Source organism: Lampris incognitus, chromosome 1 (assembly GCF_029633865.1).
Source record: "Lampris incognitus isolate fLamInc1 chromosome 1, fLamInc1.hap2, whole genome shotgun sequence".
In the NCBI taxonomy this organism is placed as follows: Eukaryota; Metazoa; Chordata; class Actinopteri; order Lampriformes; family Lampridae; genus Lampris; species Lampris incognitus.
In genome coordinates, this window is record NC_079211.1 from 89745991 (window position 1) to 89760503 (window position 14513).

A 14513-nucleotide genomic window follows, 5' to 3' on the forward strand; every position below is an offset into this window, starting at 1 on the left:
TGAGGGAGGACATGCAGGTGGCTGGTGTGACAGAGGAAGATGCAGAGGACAGGAAGAGATGGAAATGGATGATCCGCTGTGGTGCCCCCTAACGGGAGCAGCCGAAAGTAGTAGTAGTAGTAGTGGTGGTAGTAGTAGTGGTAGTAGTAGTAGTAGACAACTGGGGAGAAAAATGGGGGGGGGGGTCCAAAAACCCGAGATGCTGATGATAATGAGAACAGAAACAAGTGAAAGAACGTTGTAATAAATGATCCGTGCGAATGGAAACCTGCTCCACTGGCAGTTCCCCATCAGCTCTTCCGGCGATTTCTATCGTGTTCACTAGTGTGACCTGTTACTCCAGCCGGGACCTTCTACCACCGAGCCGCTGAAAGAGGCTCCAGCTGCTTGTTGGTAGAATACAGTTGTTTTTGCAGAGCTAGATCTACTAAATTAGAAACCACGTGCACATCAGTATATTTTTATATATATATATATATGTATATATATATATATATATATATACTTTATTTACAAACCCCATCATGAGCTGACTTCTCCTGATTGTACAATGAAAGACCCAGCTGAGGAGAATCCGTACAGATCGGTTTAGAATATAAATATCAAAGAATCAGAAGAAGCCAGTCGTTACGTTTTCTTTACAGGAAACACACGTGAGAAAAGAAAGAGTTAAATATACAGAGCAGAGATACAGCAGGAGGCCAGAGGAGGCGGCGGAGCATCCACACACACAGCGTGGGACTGTCAATGTGTGTGTGTGTGTGTGTGTGTGTGTGTGTGTGTACGGACGTCACTCGTGTTTCAACATGCATGAAAGAGCATACACACACACACGGACAGCACACACACACACACTGAGAATAACACAGCCTTGTCCCAGAGTGAGGGCGAGGCTTCATTAACTAATCTAGTGCCGTGATTGGAGAAGACTGCTGTCTGTCAAAGTTTCAGCTGGATCACATGACCAAGTCTGTGTATTCACAATCATATGAACAGGATTTTATACAACAACAAACTCAACCCCACCTCATTGATGAGCATTTATGTACACAGAAATGAACCCCAGAACCCAGAAAACACAGCGAGTCCAACCAGAACAGAACAGAAGCGCCTCCAGACGGCTGCTTCCAGGAGAACAGAACAAGTTCTTAACACCCGCCAGACTCTGGTGACTCGTTTTAAATCGTCTCTTTATGTGAAGACAGTGGTATGGTGTTGTGATGTCACTAAGCTGTGGAATGCATCATGGGAGACTAACGCTGGAATCACAACCGGCCTGGATGCAGATCAGCTGCTGGAGAAGCATCTGCAGAGTCGGATGCTGGCGTCCTGCAGCTCCGGGGTACCAAGGAACAGACACACGACCACGACATCACTTCCTCTTTAAATCAGATGAAATGGTTATAGGATGGGATGACATGGGATGTTCAGAGTACTGAACATCCCAACACACATACACACACACACACACACACACACACACACACACACACACACACACACACACACACACACACACACACACACACACCTCTTCCACCTTAGAAAGGTTATTTCTTCCCCACACTGAACACTGACTATGAGGGATGCAAAATGGCCACCAGGGAGCGCTGTGCCATCATGGGACAGCAAAGGATTGTGGGTAACAGTATATAAATCATGAGTTTTGTTAAGTCAATACTCATCCTCATCGTCACCTTCCTCAACAATACAGTGGTTTGGATCCTGGTCTGCTTAATCTCTTAATTGGTCAAGAATTAATCTTTACTTCAACAATCAATAACTTAATATCAATTAAAATTGCTTAAAAAAGTCTAGCGGGTCAGAGCTGAGTTACAGTGATGTATGTGTCTGTGTGTGAGTGTGTAGTTCCATGTTCCTGTGTCTGCACCTGTGTGTGTGTGTGCCATAGAGTCAGCATGCATCTGTGAGTGTGTCCAAAGCTGTTTGTATATGCGTGTGTGTGTGTGTGTGTGTGTGTGTGTGTGTCTGTGTGTGTGTGTCTGTGTCTGTGTGTCTGTGTCTGTGTGTGTGTCTGTGTCTAACAGCTGCAGCCCTCCTTGGCCGGCTGTGAGTCGGAGTTGAGGCGTCCTCCCTGCGGGGCTGAGGGTTTATGCTGGACTCCAGACTCGGCAGCGTTCAGATCCAGACTGCCATCCTGGATGTTCTGGTAGATTCTCTTGGCAGCTTCCAGGAAGGCTTCCTCTACGTTCTCCCCACTGAGAGACAGACAAACAGATAAAGACACGATAGGCAAACAGAGAGAGAGAGAGGAAGAGACAGGAGGGACACAGAGAACCATCAGAACACATGGTAAGGAGACGTTTCAGTAAAAAGCAATGGAAACAGATGTTCTTGTTAACCTCTTCTCTCCAGTGCCCAGTGCAGCCAGCCTGCTGGCTGCTGCTTCTTGGTCACGTACAATGAAATCGGGACGTTCTCTGGATTGTTGTGTCACAACACAAAACAGCCCACATTGTCCTGCTGTTCCTACTGGTTGCCATTTGTTAACGTCCTGTATGTGGATTTTGGGAATGCCTGCAATTGGCAATCATTTTCCACACTTTGTTTTCTATGCACATCTCTGTAATTGTAAAGACTTCAAGTGGCAATGCTGCAGATTGTCATTGTGTTGTTCTTTGGCATACACTTCCCAGGAGTCATTTCCAAACCGCCAACTAGTTTGTCCTGCACAACAACGAGCATTGGTGTTCCTGCTGTCCTTTCTGGTGTTCCTGCTACCCTCTCTCTGGTGTTCCTGTTCCTGCTATCCTCTCCAGTGTTCCTGCTACCTTCTCTGGTGTTCCTCCTATCCTCTCTGGTGTTCCTCCTATCCTCTCTCTGGTGTTCCTCCTACCCTCTCTGGTGTTCCTCCTACCCTCTCTGGTGTTCCTCCTATCCTCTCTCTGGTGTTCCTCCTACCCTCTCTGGTGTTCCTCCTATCCTCTCTCTGGTGTTCCTCCTATCCTCTCTGGTGTTCCTCCTATCCTCTCTCTGGTGTTCCTCCTACCCTCTCTGGTGTTCCTCCTACCCTCTCTGGTGTTCCTCCTATGCTCTCTGGTGTTCCTCCTATCCTCTCTCTGGTGTTCCTCCTACCCTCTCTGGTGTTCCTCCTACCCTCTCTGGTGTTCCTCCTATCCTCTCTCTGGTGTTCCTCCTACCCTCTCTGGTGTTCCTCCTATCCTCTCTCTGGTGTTCCTCCTATCCTCTCTGGTGTTCCTCCTACCCTCTCTGGTGTTCCTCCTATCCTCTCTCTGGTGTTCCTCCTACCCTCTCTGGTGTTCCTCCTATCCTCTCTCTGGTGTTCCTCCTACCCTCTCTGGTGTTCCTCCTACCCTCACTGGTGTTCCTCCTAGCCCCTCTCTGGTGTTCCTGCTATCCTCTCTGGTGTTCCTCCTACCCTCACTGGTGTTCCTCCTATCCTCTCTCTGGTGTTCCTCCTATCCTCTCTGGTGTTCCTGCTATCCTCTCTGGTGTCTCCGGTGTTCTTGCTACCTTCTCCGGTGTTCCTGCTGTCTTCTCTGGCGTTTCCTGCTATCCTCTCTGGCGTCTCCGGTGTCCCTGCTACCCTCTCCAGTGTTCCTGCTACCCTCTTGTGTTCCTGCTACCCTCTCCGGTGTTCCTGCTACCCTCTCTGGTGTTCCTGCTACCCTCTCTGGTGTTCCGCCTATCCTCTCTGGTGTTCTGCCTATCCTCTCTGGCATTTCTGGTGTTCCTGCTACCCTCTCTGGTGTTCCTGCTACCCTCTCCAGTGTCCCTGCTACCCTCTCTGGTGTTCCGCCTATCCTCTCTGGTGTTCTGCCTATCCTCTCTGGCATTTCTGGTGTTCCTGCTACCCTCTCTGGTGTTCCTGCTACCCTCTCCAGTGTCCCTGCTACCCTCTCCAGTGTTCCTGCTACCCTCTCCAGTGTTCCTGCTACCCTCTCTGGTGTTCCGCCTATCCTCTCTGGTGTTCTGCCTATCCTCTCTGGCATTTCTGGTGTTCCTGCTACCCTCTCTGGTGTTCCTGCTACCCTCTCTGGTGTTCCTGCTATCCTCTTTTGTGGACCAGGCACTGCTGGCTGACAGAACACTTCACTTCCTGTGTGACGCTTTGGATTGTTGGTGGGAATGTCACCACAGAAACATGTTTGTATTTCTCTGTATTACTGCAAATGCAAAGGATTTAATCAGCGGCCAACAGACTGACTCGTCAGTGTCACCTTACTCAGCACAACATAGAAACTTAATGCTTATTTAAGTGAGAATCTTCCAGATTGACATTTTAATTTATAAACTATCTGATGATCTGAAACCACAACAATAAGTCACTCTTCCATCTTTTTCCACTACTGAGACAAGCGCTCGCTGGAATGACTTTCCTACTTGTGTGTAATATGCTGGCTTTGTAAACAAGCTGTAGGCCTACTTGCCGCTGCACACACATTTAAACAAGGACTGATGGATTCAAGTGTTTTATAGCTCATTACTACTTTATCACGATGACAGTTACCATATGTTAAATGTATTTATGTCTTTTCATTTATTTCATGATTGGTTGTGTTAACTACAGTTTGCAAACCATATTACCCCTCGGGTATAACAATGGTTATCCAATCTGCAAAATTATTTCAGAAGCACGCCAATACATGTTAACATGGACTCTGCTCTCTCATCGGCTGCTGCTCCACCCTCCCGTTTAGAAAGTGGACAGGCGGTTTAATGTTGTGGAGTGAGGAGATGACGGGGTTCATTCTGGCCAGCCCCTGCTGTCAGTCCCTGCTGTCCCCCACTGACATTGTGTTGAATCTCCCTACTTCTGCTACCACTACTGGGCAACAACGGCTGTGTGAACCACGTGCTAAATGTTAGTGTAGCACTAGTTCGCTCCACATGCAGGGAGCTTTGTTTAATCACTTACAACATATTGATAAAAACGCACCTGGCAAATTTTTAAACTTTTGAAAAATGTACAAAATTAGACAAAAAGTTTAGGAAAAATATTTTCCAAACCCAAATTTTGGTTTTGCACAGCACAGATCTATGAAAAGCTGCACGCACCTCTTCGGGTTCTTCATGGGTTATTCTCTCAGCCAATCAGCTGTGTGTTATAAAGTCAACAGCAAGCGCACGTCACACAAGAACAGCTTGAAGGTTTTTTATATCAAACAGCACCATTTCTATTATTTCCTGGTAATTCAAATTAAACCAACATGTCTTCAACGGCACATCCGCTTCATATTTGGATGAGAACAGGACCGCAGCAGCAGAAATGCTAGCTCAGAAGCACAGCACTGTGTCAGAAGATGCAGTTTTTATTCGGTTTCACAGAATAACTAGGCATGCGAACTGGTTAGGGGTGAAAAAGGTGAGAAGGGCCCGTAAGCAGAGAAAAACACAGACCCGCTAGGAAGGTCTGGGGGTATGCTCCCCCAGAGATTTAAAAAAACAAAACAAAAACTACAAAATGCTCATTTACGTCTTTTAAGATTACTCTGGTGATGGTCACGAGCTAACAGAATTACAAGATTAACCAAAATAAAGCACAAATGATTAATTAAGTGCAACTGTACCTTTACATATGATATGTTCACATTTACAAAGAAAACTAACAAAGGGCAGCCCCACCAGGTACACAACCATCCATCCATCCATTATCTGAACCACTTATCCTGCTCTCAGGGTCGCAGGGAGACTGGAGCCTATCCCAGCAGTCATCGGATGGCAGGCAGGGGGACACCCTGGACAGGCTATCACACAGGGCCCATACACACACACACACACACACACACACACACACACACACACACACACACACACACACACACACATTCACACCTAGGGACAATTTAGTACAGCCGATACACCTGACCTACATGTCTTTGGACTGTGGGAGCACCCGGAGGAAACCCACACAGACATGGGGAGAACATGCAAACTCCACACAGAGGACGACCCGGGACGACCCCCCTAAGGTTGGACTACCCCGGGGCTCGAACCCAGGACCTTCTTGCTGCGAGATGACCATGCTAACCACTGTGCCGCGGTACACAACCAATTACAATTATTTTCAAAATTATTACTCTCCGTTTCCGCTCTGTGCTAGAAACCATGTTAAAATGTGAAAAGAAAAATGACAAATGTGAATATGAAAGAGTATCCTAGGCTTTAGGACTGGTTGGGGGGGCTAGAGGGGTCTGTCAGCTTTTTAATATTAAAAGGTGCAGGCACTGAATAAGTGGTCGGTTCCAACTAAGGCTGTCACAATATCAGGTTTTCACTACGCGGTTACCGTGGCCAAAGCAATACACGATAAAGATATTATCGTGATATATATAGATAATCTAAAAAAATTTAATAATTCTATCAGTCAAACTCATCTTTTAATGCGCATTTTGTCTGTTTTTTGACTTTGTGATGTTAAATCAAGCCACACCTCCAGGCTATGTGTACATGCAGAATCCTCGTTCCATGGGTCGTGGTGGTGGGCTGGCTATTATACACTGAGCTGACATTCTGGTTAAAGAACTTCCAGTACTCGGTGTCTACTCATTTTTTTAAAAAATGTTTATTTCTGATTTTTCCCTTTTTCTCCCAATTTAGTGGCCAATCAATCCCTATTTTAGTTCAAACACCCACCCTCGTACTGCATGTGCTCGCCAACTGCATCTCTCCAGCCGGCAGTCTGGAAGGATTCGCCTCGTCACTTTCGTCACAAGGCGAATCCAGGCCGAACCACTGCTTCATCGAGTCCGGCCATAGTCGGATCTGATGAGACCGGGGCACGAACCCCGGTCCCCAGTGGGCAACTGCATCGACACAAAGCCGATGCTTACACCGCTACACCACCACGGGCCCTCAGTGTCTCCTCGTTTGAGTGTGTTGCCTTCACACTAGCTGGGTCAGCACAACTTCAGGTGGTCCTTGTTTACCACCCCTCTAAAGCCTGCACGACCTTCATGTCTGAACTATCTGAGCTGCTCCCCTCTGTCTGCTCTGTGTCCATCTACACTCCTGTTAGGTGATGTGGACTCCAGTAGCTGCATGTTTGCTGCTGAATTCCTGTCATTACTGGACTGCTTTAACTTTTAACTTCACACAGCATGTTCAAGGTTCCACCCATGCTAAAGGTCACACTCTGGCTCTGGTGTGCGCTACTGGTACAACTCCCCTCCATTTGAAGTGCCTGGACCTTACTTTATCCGACCATCATGCCATCCACTTTGCTGTTCCCTTGCCCAGGCAGCACACAAAATGTACCATCACGTTCAGGAACATCAAAACTTAGTGCACCAGCCCTGACTGACATGATAATGTCCAATCTAGCCTCAGATCCCTCCGATACCACGATGGATGGCCTGGTAGCCCATTACAATGCAGCCTTATCCCTCCCCTAACTCTCGTGTATCAACTGAAGAGGCTCTATAAAAGTTCTGGCCTCACTGCCCACCTCGAGGCCTTTAAAGATCACATGAAGACCTATATAAAGAAGCTCTTTCCCAGGCCAAAATGCATTACTACGCCACAATCTAATGTTCACTAATTGTGGACATTATGAACTCCTCTTTGGAATCTGCATGTGTCATCCCTATCCCCAAAAAGCCAGGCCTGGCTCCAGATGACCTAAGGGACTTCCAGCCAAAATCCTGGAACACATGTCCCACCATGAGCTCTATGAACCCCTACAATCTGGCTTCAGAGCACACCACAGCATGGAGACTGCCTTTACCAAAATCACCAATGACCTCCTCATTGCTGCTGATTCAGGCCACACCAGTATTCTCATCCTCCTGGACCTCTCTGCAGCCTTCGACACTGTTTCCCACACCATTCTCCTCAACCGCTTATCTGAATACCTAGGCCTCAATGGTGTAGCTCTCTCCTGGTTCCAGTCATATCTCGCCAACAGGAAACAATTTGTCACCATCAAAGTCTCAAGTTCCTCCCTAGCACCAGTCAAACAGGCATGCCACAAGGTTCTGTACTTGGACCCCTCCTCTTTACTATCTACATGCTCCCCCTTGGTCAGATCATTGGCCACCACGGTTTAAGTTTCCATTGCTATGCTGATGACACAGAGCTTTATCTCAGCACTAGACCATCCTCTCAGGTCCCCCCACAATGCCTTGTCAACTGCCTCCATGAAATAAAAATCTAGATGTCATCAAATCTACTCAAGCTATATAGCAATAAGACTGACTGAGCTCATGGTTCTGGATCCTAAGGCACTGCTCCTGAAGGTTGGAGATATTCTCCTCCATGTGGATAGCTGGCTCCATCTGCCCATCCCTTGAAGTCCGCAACCTTGGTGTCATTCTGGACTCCACCCTCTCATTCCAGCCACACATCAAATCCGTCACCAAATCTTCTTTATTTCACCTCAAAAACATCTCCAGACTCCGGCCACTACTCTCAGACTCCGTGGCAGAAACCCTCATGAATGAATGAATGAATGTCTTTATTTGTCATTGCACAGCTGTACAACGAAATTAAGTTCAACTCCCCAGTGGTACAAAATAAAACTAAAAAATTAAATATATAATACATAATACAAATAGAAACACATTTGCAGCACAATCAGCATATAATGTATGCTTAAGTGTAAAAACAAGTGTAATATCTATTACACTTATCTATTACATCCATGCCGTCATCACCTCCCATCTGGATTATTGCAGTGGAGTCCTGTCTAGGGTACCTAGCAAAGCCCTAGACAGGCTTCAGTGTGTGCAGAATTCAGCTGCCAGGGTGCTCACCCATTCCAAGCCCTGGCAAAACATCACTCTCACCCTTGTCCACCTTCACTGGCTCCCAGTCAAATCCCACATTTCTTATAAAATCCTCCTCCTCACCTATAAATCCCTTCATGCCCTTACCCTCCAGTACCTATCAGACCTCATCAGCCCCTATATTCCGTCCCAGAATCTGCAGTCTGCAGACACGGGCTTGCTTTATACCCCCACACCAGCCCGCGGACTTTTGGGGATGGAGCCTTTAGTGTGGAAGCCCCCACCCCTGTGGAAGTCTATTCCAGCAGAGCTCCTTTGCTGCGTATTTGGACAATTTTAAAAGACTACTTAAAACCTACCTTTTTAATAAGGCCTATGATCTGTAGTCTTTTATTCTTTGTTTTAATTTTTTTATTATCTGGTGTAAAGTGTCCTTGGGTTCTTTGAAAGGTGCTATACAAAACTAAGTTGTTGTTTTTTAGCAAATGAATTACAGTCTAAATAGGAGTTAATAGAGGTGGAGAGAGCCTGCAGCCATAACTGTACAAAAGCATACAAAAAGAACAATTACACTTAATGGATAGTGAAAAGGCAACCGTTGTGGCGGAAGTGCCAGGAGCCAATGAAAGGCACCTGGCACCTCCACCACAATGGGGCCCCAAGTCACTAGCCAGACTCTTCTCTTCTGTAGTTCCCGGTGGTGGAACAAGTAACCAAGCTAAATTCGATCCGCTGAGTCCCTCTCCATCTTTAAGAAGACACTAAAGACCCAGCTCTTTCATGAACACCTCCACACCTGGTGGTATTGATAAAAATACAAAAAATAAAAGCCGTTTCTATGCTCCCTATGCATTGCCTTTGTGCACTGCCTGTTGACACCTATGTCCTGTCGGACTTGAACTTACTTTTTTAGCACTTATATTGTTGTTTCCTTGTTGTCTCCCGACTAGATCCTTGCTTGTGTTGTATTAACACTGTTTTGGAAAAGCGTCTGCTAAATGAAATTGTAACTTTGGAAGATGAATTGATAAAGGCTAAACAAGGCCTAACATCTGCCATCAATACAATGTAAACTGAAACAAAACCACTAGCAGGGGGCAGAGTTTGTGTATGAGACCACAGATTGACGACTAACTACTCTGATATACTGTGATTTAATGTCCACTGACCATGTCCTAACATTTTTTTTTCCTTTCCATTTTTCATTACACGATTTTGCGTGGCAGTAGTAGCCACACACTGGTAGTAGCTAGCTAGTGTAGTGGTTTGACCAAGTTTATACCAGTCTGAGTCAATGTCAAACCCCACAAAGGATACATGCATTCAGAATACAAACGACTCCTGTTTTGTTTTTGTTTTTGTTTTTACAACAGTAAACAAATGTATAATCAATTGCAAGGCAGGGGAATAAAATGTTCACTTTAAATAAACTCAACCACACCACCGGTCAATGGTCAAAGGTTATATCATAGGACAAGGGAAATAAAAAAGTTCCACATAATTCAGCTCAGCTTAAAAAGCAAACATGTCTCACTTCAGGATGTCCCAGTTAACCAACAAACAAAACTCAAAACAAGGAAGTATTCCCAACCGCAGTTCCATTCAGTCAACTCGCAAACGAAAATCCACAAACCCCCAAAGCTTTCGTCAAGAGGAAAGAAAGCATAGAAAAAAGAAACAGTCACCCAGCTTTCGCCGACTCAGTTACTTTGGTGAGTGATTATTAAGCTGTTGCCGAGTCTCCAGAGCTGTTTAGCTGTTGGATCCTTGATGGATTTCTTGGGACGATGAGAGGAGATGATTTTTCACCGGACACACATGCGACTATAAAACAAAAGCGGACTTAACACAGTGCAAAGATCTGGGTAGGCCGACATAATGGTGGTCTAACTTCTCCCTGCTCCTTACTTGCCAGCGTCAGTCGCCATACTGATTTGTGCGACTCATCATAAAGGAACGTAAGGGAATGGTCTTTTCGAAAGCGGGTAAATCAGAGCCTTGTCACTGGTTGACAGGACTGGTGGGTGGGTTGAGGTGAGTGAAAACAGACGGATAACCAGAAACATATTTCTTATTATGTATGACGACATAATGTGGGCGATCGCCATACTAGCTAGTTACTGCGTCACGAGACAAAGCAAGAACAAAAAAACGGAAATTATCTAAGAGGGGTTGGATTATATCTTTCTTGGATTTATGCCCCTTTTTCTCTCCGATTGTACTTGGCCAATTACCGCACTCTTCCGAGCTGTCCCAATCACTGCTCCACCCCCTCTGCCAAACTGGGGAGGGCTGCAGACTACCACATGCTTCCTCCGAGACATGTGGAGTCACCACCCGCTTCTTTTCACCTGACAGTGAGGAGTTTCACCAGGGGGATGTAGTGTGTGGGAGGATCACGCTATTCCCTCCAGTTCCCCCTCCCCCATGAACAGGCGCCTCGACCAACCAGAGTAGGCGCTAGTGCAGCAACCAGGACACATACCCACACATGGCTTCCCACCCGCAGACACAGCCAATTGTGGCTGAAGGGACACCTGACCAAGCCGGAGGTAACACGTTCCCAGCCCAGATTGGACATGTAGTCTTCCCAGCAAGTTCTGGGTCTCCTCCCAGTTGGCCATGCCCGGTAAACCTCCAAAGGAAGGCACCCAGGAGGCAAACCTAATCAGATGCCCGAACCACCTCAACTAGCTCCTTTCGATGCGAAGGAGCAACAAATCTACTCTGAGCTCCCTCCGGATGTCCGAGCTCCTCACCCTATCTCTAAGGCTGAGCCCAGACACCCTACGGAGGAAACTCATTTCAGCCACTTGTATCCACGATCTCACCCTTTCGGTCACTACCCAAAGCTCAGGACCATAGATCATGTTCAAAATAAAATCAATCACTCACACGAACACTAAAGAAGGTTGAATCAGTTCATCTGGATAGGTTTATTGACAGATGTTTCATCACTCAACTAAGTGACCTCTTCAAGTCTAAAAATATCCCTCTTGACCTTGATAGGGAGGAATGCTGGTTTGAACGGGGAGTCAAAGAGGCCATCTATGTGAAGAGGGAATGACCATCCCTGAACTGAGGGGGTGCCTAAGAGTACATCTGTCACCATCTTACAATGGTGTGATTGCAACTATTCCCCAACCCTCTGTGAATAGTACACATGGCCATTGTAAATCTAGTTAATGGTCACGGTAATTTGAATATGAAACCGGTCGTTGATTTCAGTCATTATGCCACTGTATTGTTTATAAGGGTGGGATACCTGCAGTCAGTTTAATAATAATACATTTTATTTTTGAGCACCATCAAGAGCACTCAAGGACACCTTACAGAACACAGTAAAAAAAACAAGCAGCACTGTGTCAGACAGCATAAAATCAAAATAAAGCAGGGTAGACAATAAAAGGTTAATACAACAGATAAGTATAAAATAGTTTAGACTGAAGATGTCACTTAGATGAGTGATGAAATGTTTCTCTCAATAAACGTCGTGTCCAGATGAACTGATTCAACCTTCTTTGATTAAGGCAGTTGAGTTTTCAAACGAGAGTTAAAATGTGGTCTGGCACATTGCTGTACTTCAGAAACAGGGCGTGTGAAATACTGGAGCGTTTGGGTACAGCGTAGTCGGGCTCCATCTTCTTCATTAATTTTCTGAAGCCTTCGCCTTCGACTATGTTAGTGGGTCTCATATCCATAGTGATGAACTCTACTATGGCACCTGTTACGTCTCTCTTTGTTTTCTGTTATTAGTTTTTGGAACGGCACAGTGACGCAGTGGTTAGTGTGGCCGTCTCACAGCAAGAAGGTCCTGGGTTTGAGCCCGGAATAAGTCCAACCTTGGTGGGTCATCCTCTGTGTGGAGTTTGCATGTTCTCCCCATGTCTGCGTGGGTTTCCTCCATGGGCTCCGGTTTCCTCCCACAGTCCAAAGACATGAAAGTCAGGTGAATTGGCCATACTAAATTGTCCCTAGGTATGAATGTGTGTGTGTGTGTGTGTGTGTGTGTGTGTGTGTGTGGGCTCTGTGTGATGGCCTGGCAGCCTGTCCAGGGTGTCTCCCCACCTGCCGCCCAATGACTGCTGGGATAGGTTCCAGCATCCCCGCAACGCTGAGAGCAGGATAAGCGGTTCAGATAATGGATGAGTTTTTGGAACTGTAAGGTCTGCTGTGTGGTTTTGGGTGTGGTTAAGGATGTTGATGGCTGCAATGCCTGGGGATGCATCTACGGACAAGTTATTATTAGGCTTTTTTATGCCCATAATTGCCTTAGCCCCAGATACTCTCACATTACACCTTATGTTTTATTTTAACTATTCGGATCAGTTACAAGACCCTGAGATACTTGAACTCCTTCACTTGAGGCAACAACTCATCCCCAACCCGTAGGCAGCAATCCAACCCTCACCTATGGCCATGAGCTTTGGGTAGTGACCGAAAGGGTGAGACCGCAGATACAAGTGGCTGAAATGAGTTTCCTCCTTAGGGTGTCTGGGCTCAGCCTTAAAGATAGGGTGAGGAGCTCGGACATCCAGAGGGAGCTTGGAGTAGAGCCGCTGCTCCTTTGCCCCAGGAGGAACTGGAGGGTGTTGCTGGGGAGAGGGACGTCTGGAGTGCCCTACTTAGCTTGCTGCCACCGCGACCCCACCCCGGAGGAGCGGCTGATGATGAATCAATGGATCAGTTACAACTATTTTCTAAGCAAAGTAAGTGCACGTTTTTATCATGTGTAACGTTACTGTTTAAATGGCGGGTAAGAGCAGCTTGATAATGGCGACTGGAAAACAGACATGAGCTAATCTAAGTTTGCTAGCTAGTATAGTCTGGGTTTTTCACACTGTATAATAGCCTACTACTTACAGCATTCAAGTGACTTATCATGCTTGTTATGCCACTGTGGTAGGGCAGTTTCAGATTACGTATCTGGCACGCTGCCTTGTCATCGCTCAACTTAAAGTGTTACCACACAGCTGAGGTCCTCAGCATTTTGTCTTCCCTTTAATGGCCAAGGTGAACTGAAGCACATACCTCCACAAGGTTAAGGCCAAGGTGAACTGAAGCGTGATGTCACTGCTGTGAGTGAAAGGGATGTCAGGCGCCGCAGCTGAGACAGTACATATTTCCACATTTAACAGTGCAATTAAAAAGTATCAATATAGTACTAGAATTGGCTGACAAATGTATTTTTCAGTTCACCGTTATTAATAGACTACATTTAGCACACAAAACCCCCCCCCCTGAATATCAGAACCCAAAAATTGAAACTGAATACCCACCCAAACGAACAAATATCAGAATACTTGGATATTCAGGTCCTTACAAGACTCCTTCGTAGTATTCTGAGACTGTTTTATCTTTCATGTGTGTGTGCAGAATGCTTGGGTGATTTTGGTGACATATCTGACAGGGCTTCGGCTTTGACAGTTTTGGCCCATGTGCCCCGTTCCCAAACATACAAAGCTCAGACCTTTGCTTTTCATGAACTTCACCTTTTCTTTGTTAGGTCTGTGCTTAAGGGCTCCAGAAAATTCCATTATGTGGTCTTTAATACAGAATAAACAGGTCACAGAAGGTTGAGTCATTTCATCTGGGCACATTTATTGAGAGAGATGTTTCATTATCATCTAAGTGACCTCTTCAGTCTCAGCTGACTGCAGGTACCCTGCAGTCAGCTGAGAAACCCATCTGTCAATAAACGTGTCCAGATGAACTGAGTCACCGTTCTGTGATTTTCTTACCTGGATTACTGAGCATGCATCAAGACAGAATAAACAGGGCTTCTCAAGAACACCAAGTATCCTA

The 14513-nt window shown here is 46.1% G+C and overlaps 1 protein-coding gene across 1 annotated transcript in view; it reads right to left on the bottom strand.

Annotated features, from left to right (window-relative positions):
* Positions 1–456: 456 nt before the first annotated feature.
* rab14 (RAB14, member RAS oncogene family) overlaps positions 457–14513 on the bottom strand; it is a 38886-nt gene continuing 24829 nt past the window's right edge. Inside the window, exon 8 of the mRNA XM_056295311.1 lies at positions 457–2219. Coding sequence (XP_056151286.1) covers positions 2042–2219 — 178 coding nt within the window. The 3' untranslated portion in view covers positions 457–2041. The remainder of the gene's footprint in view (positions 2220–14513) is intronic.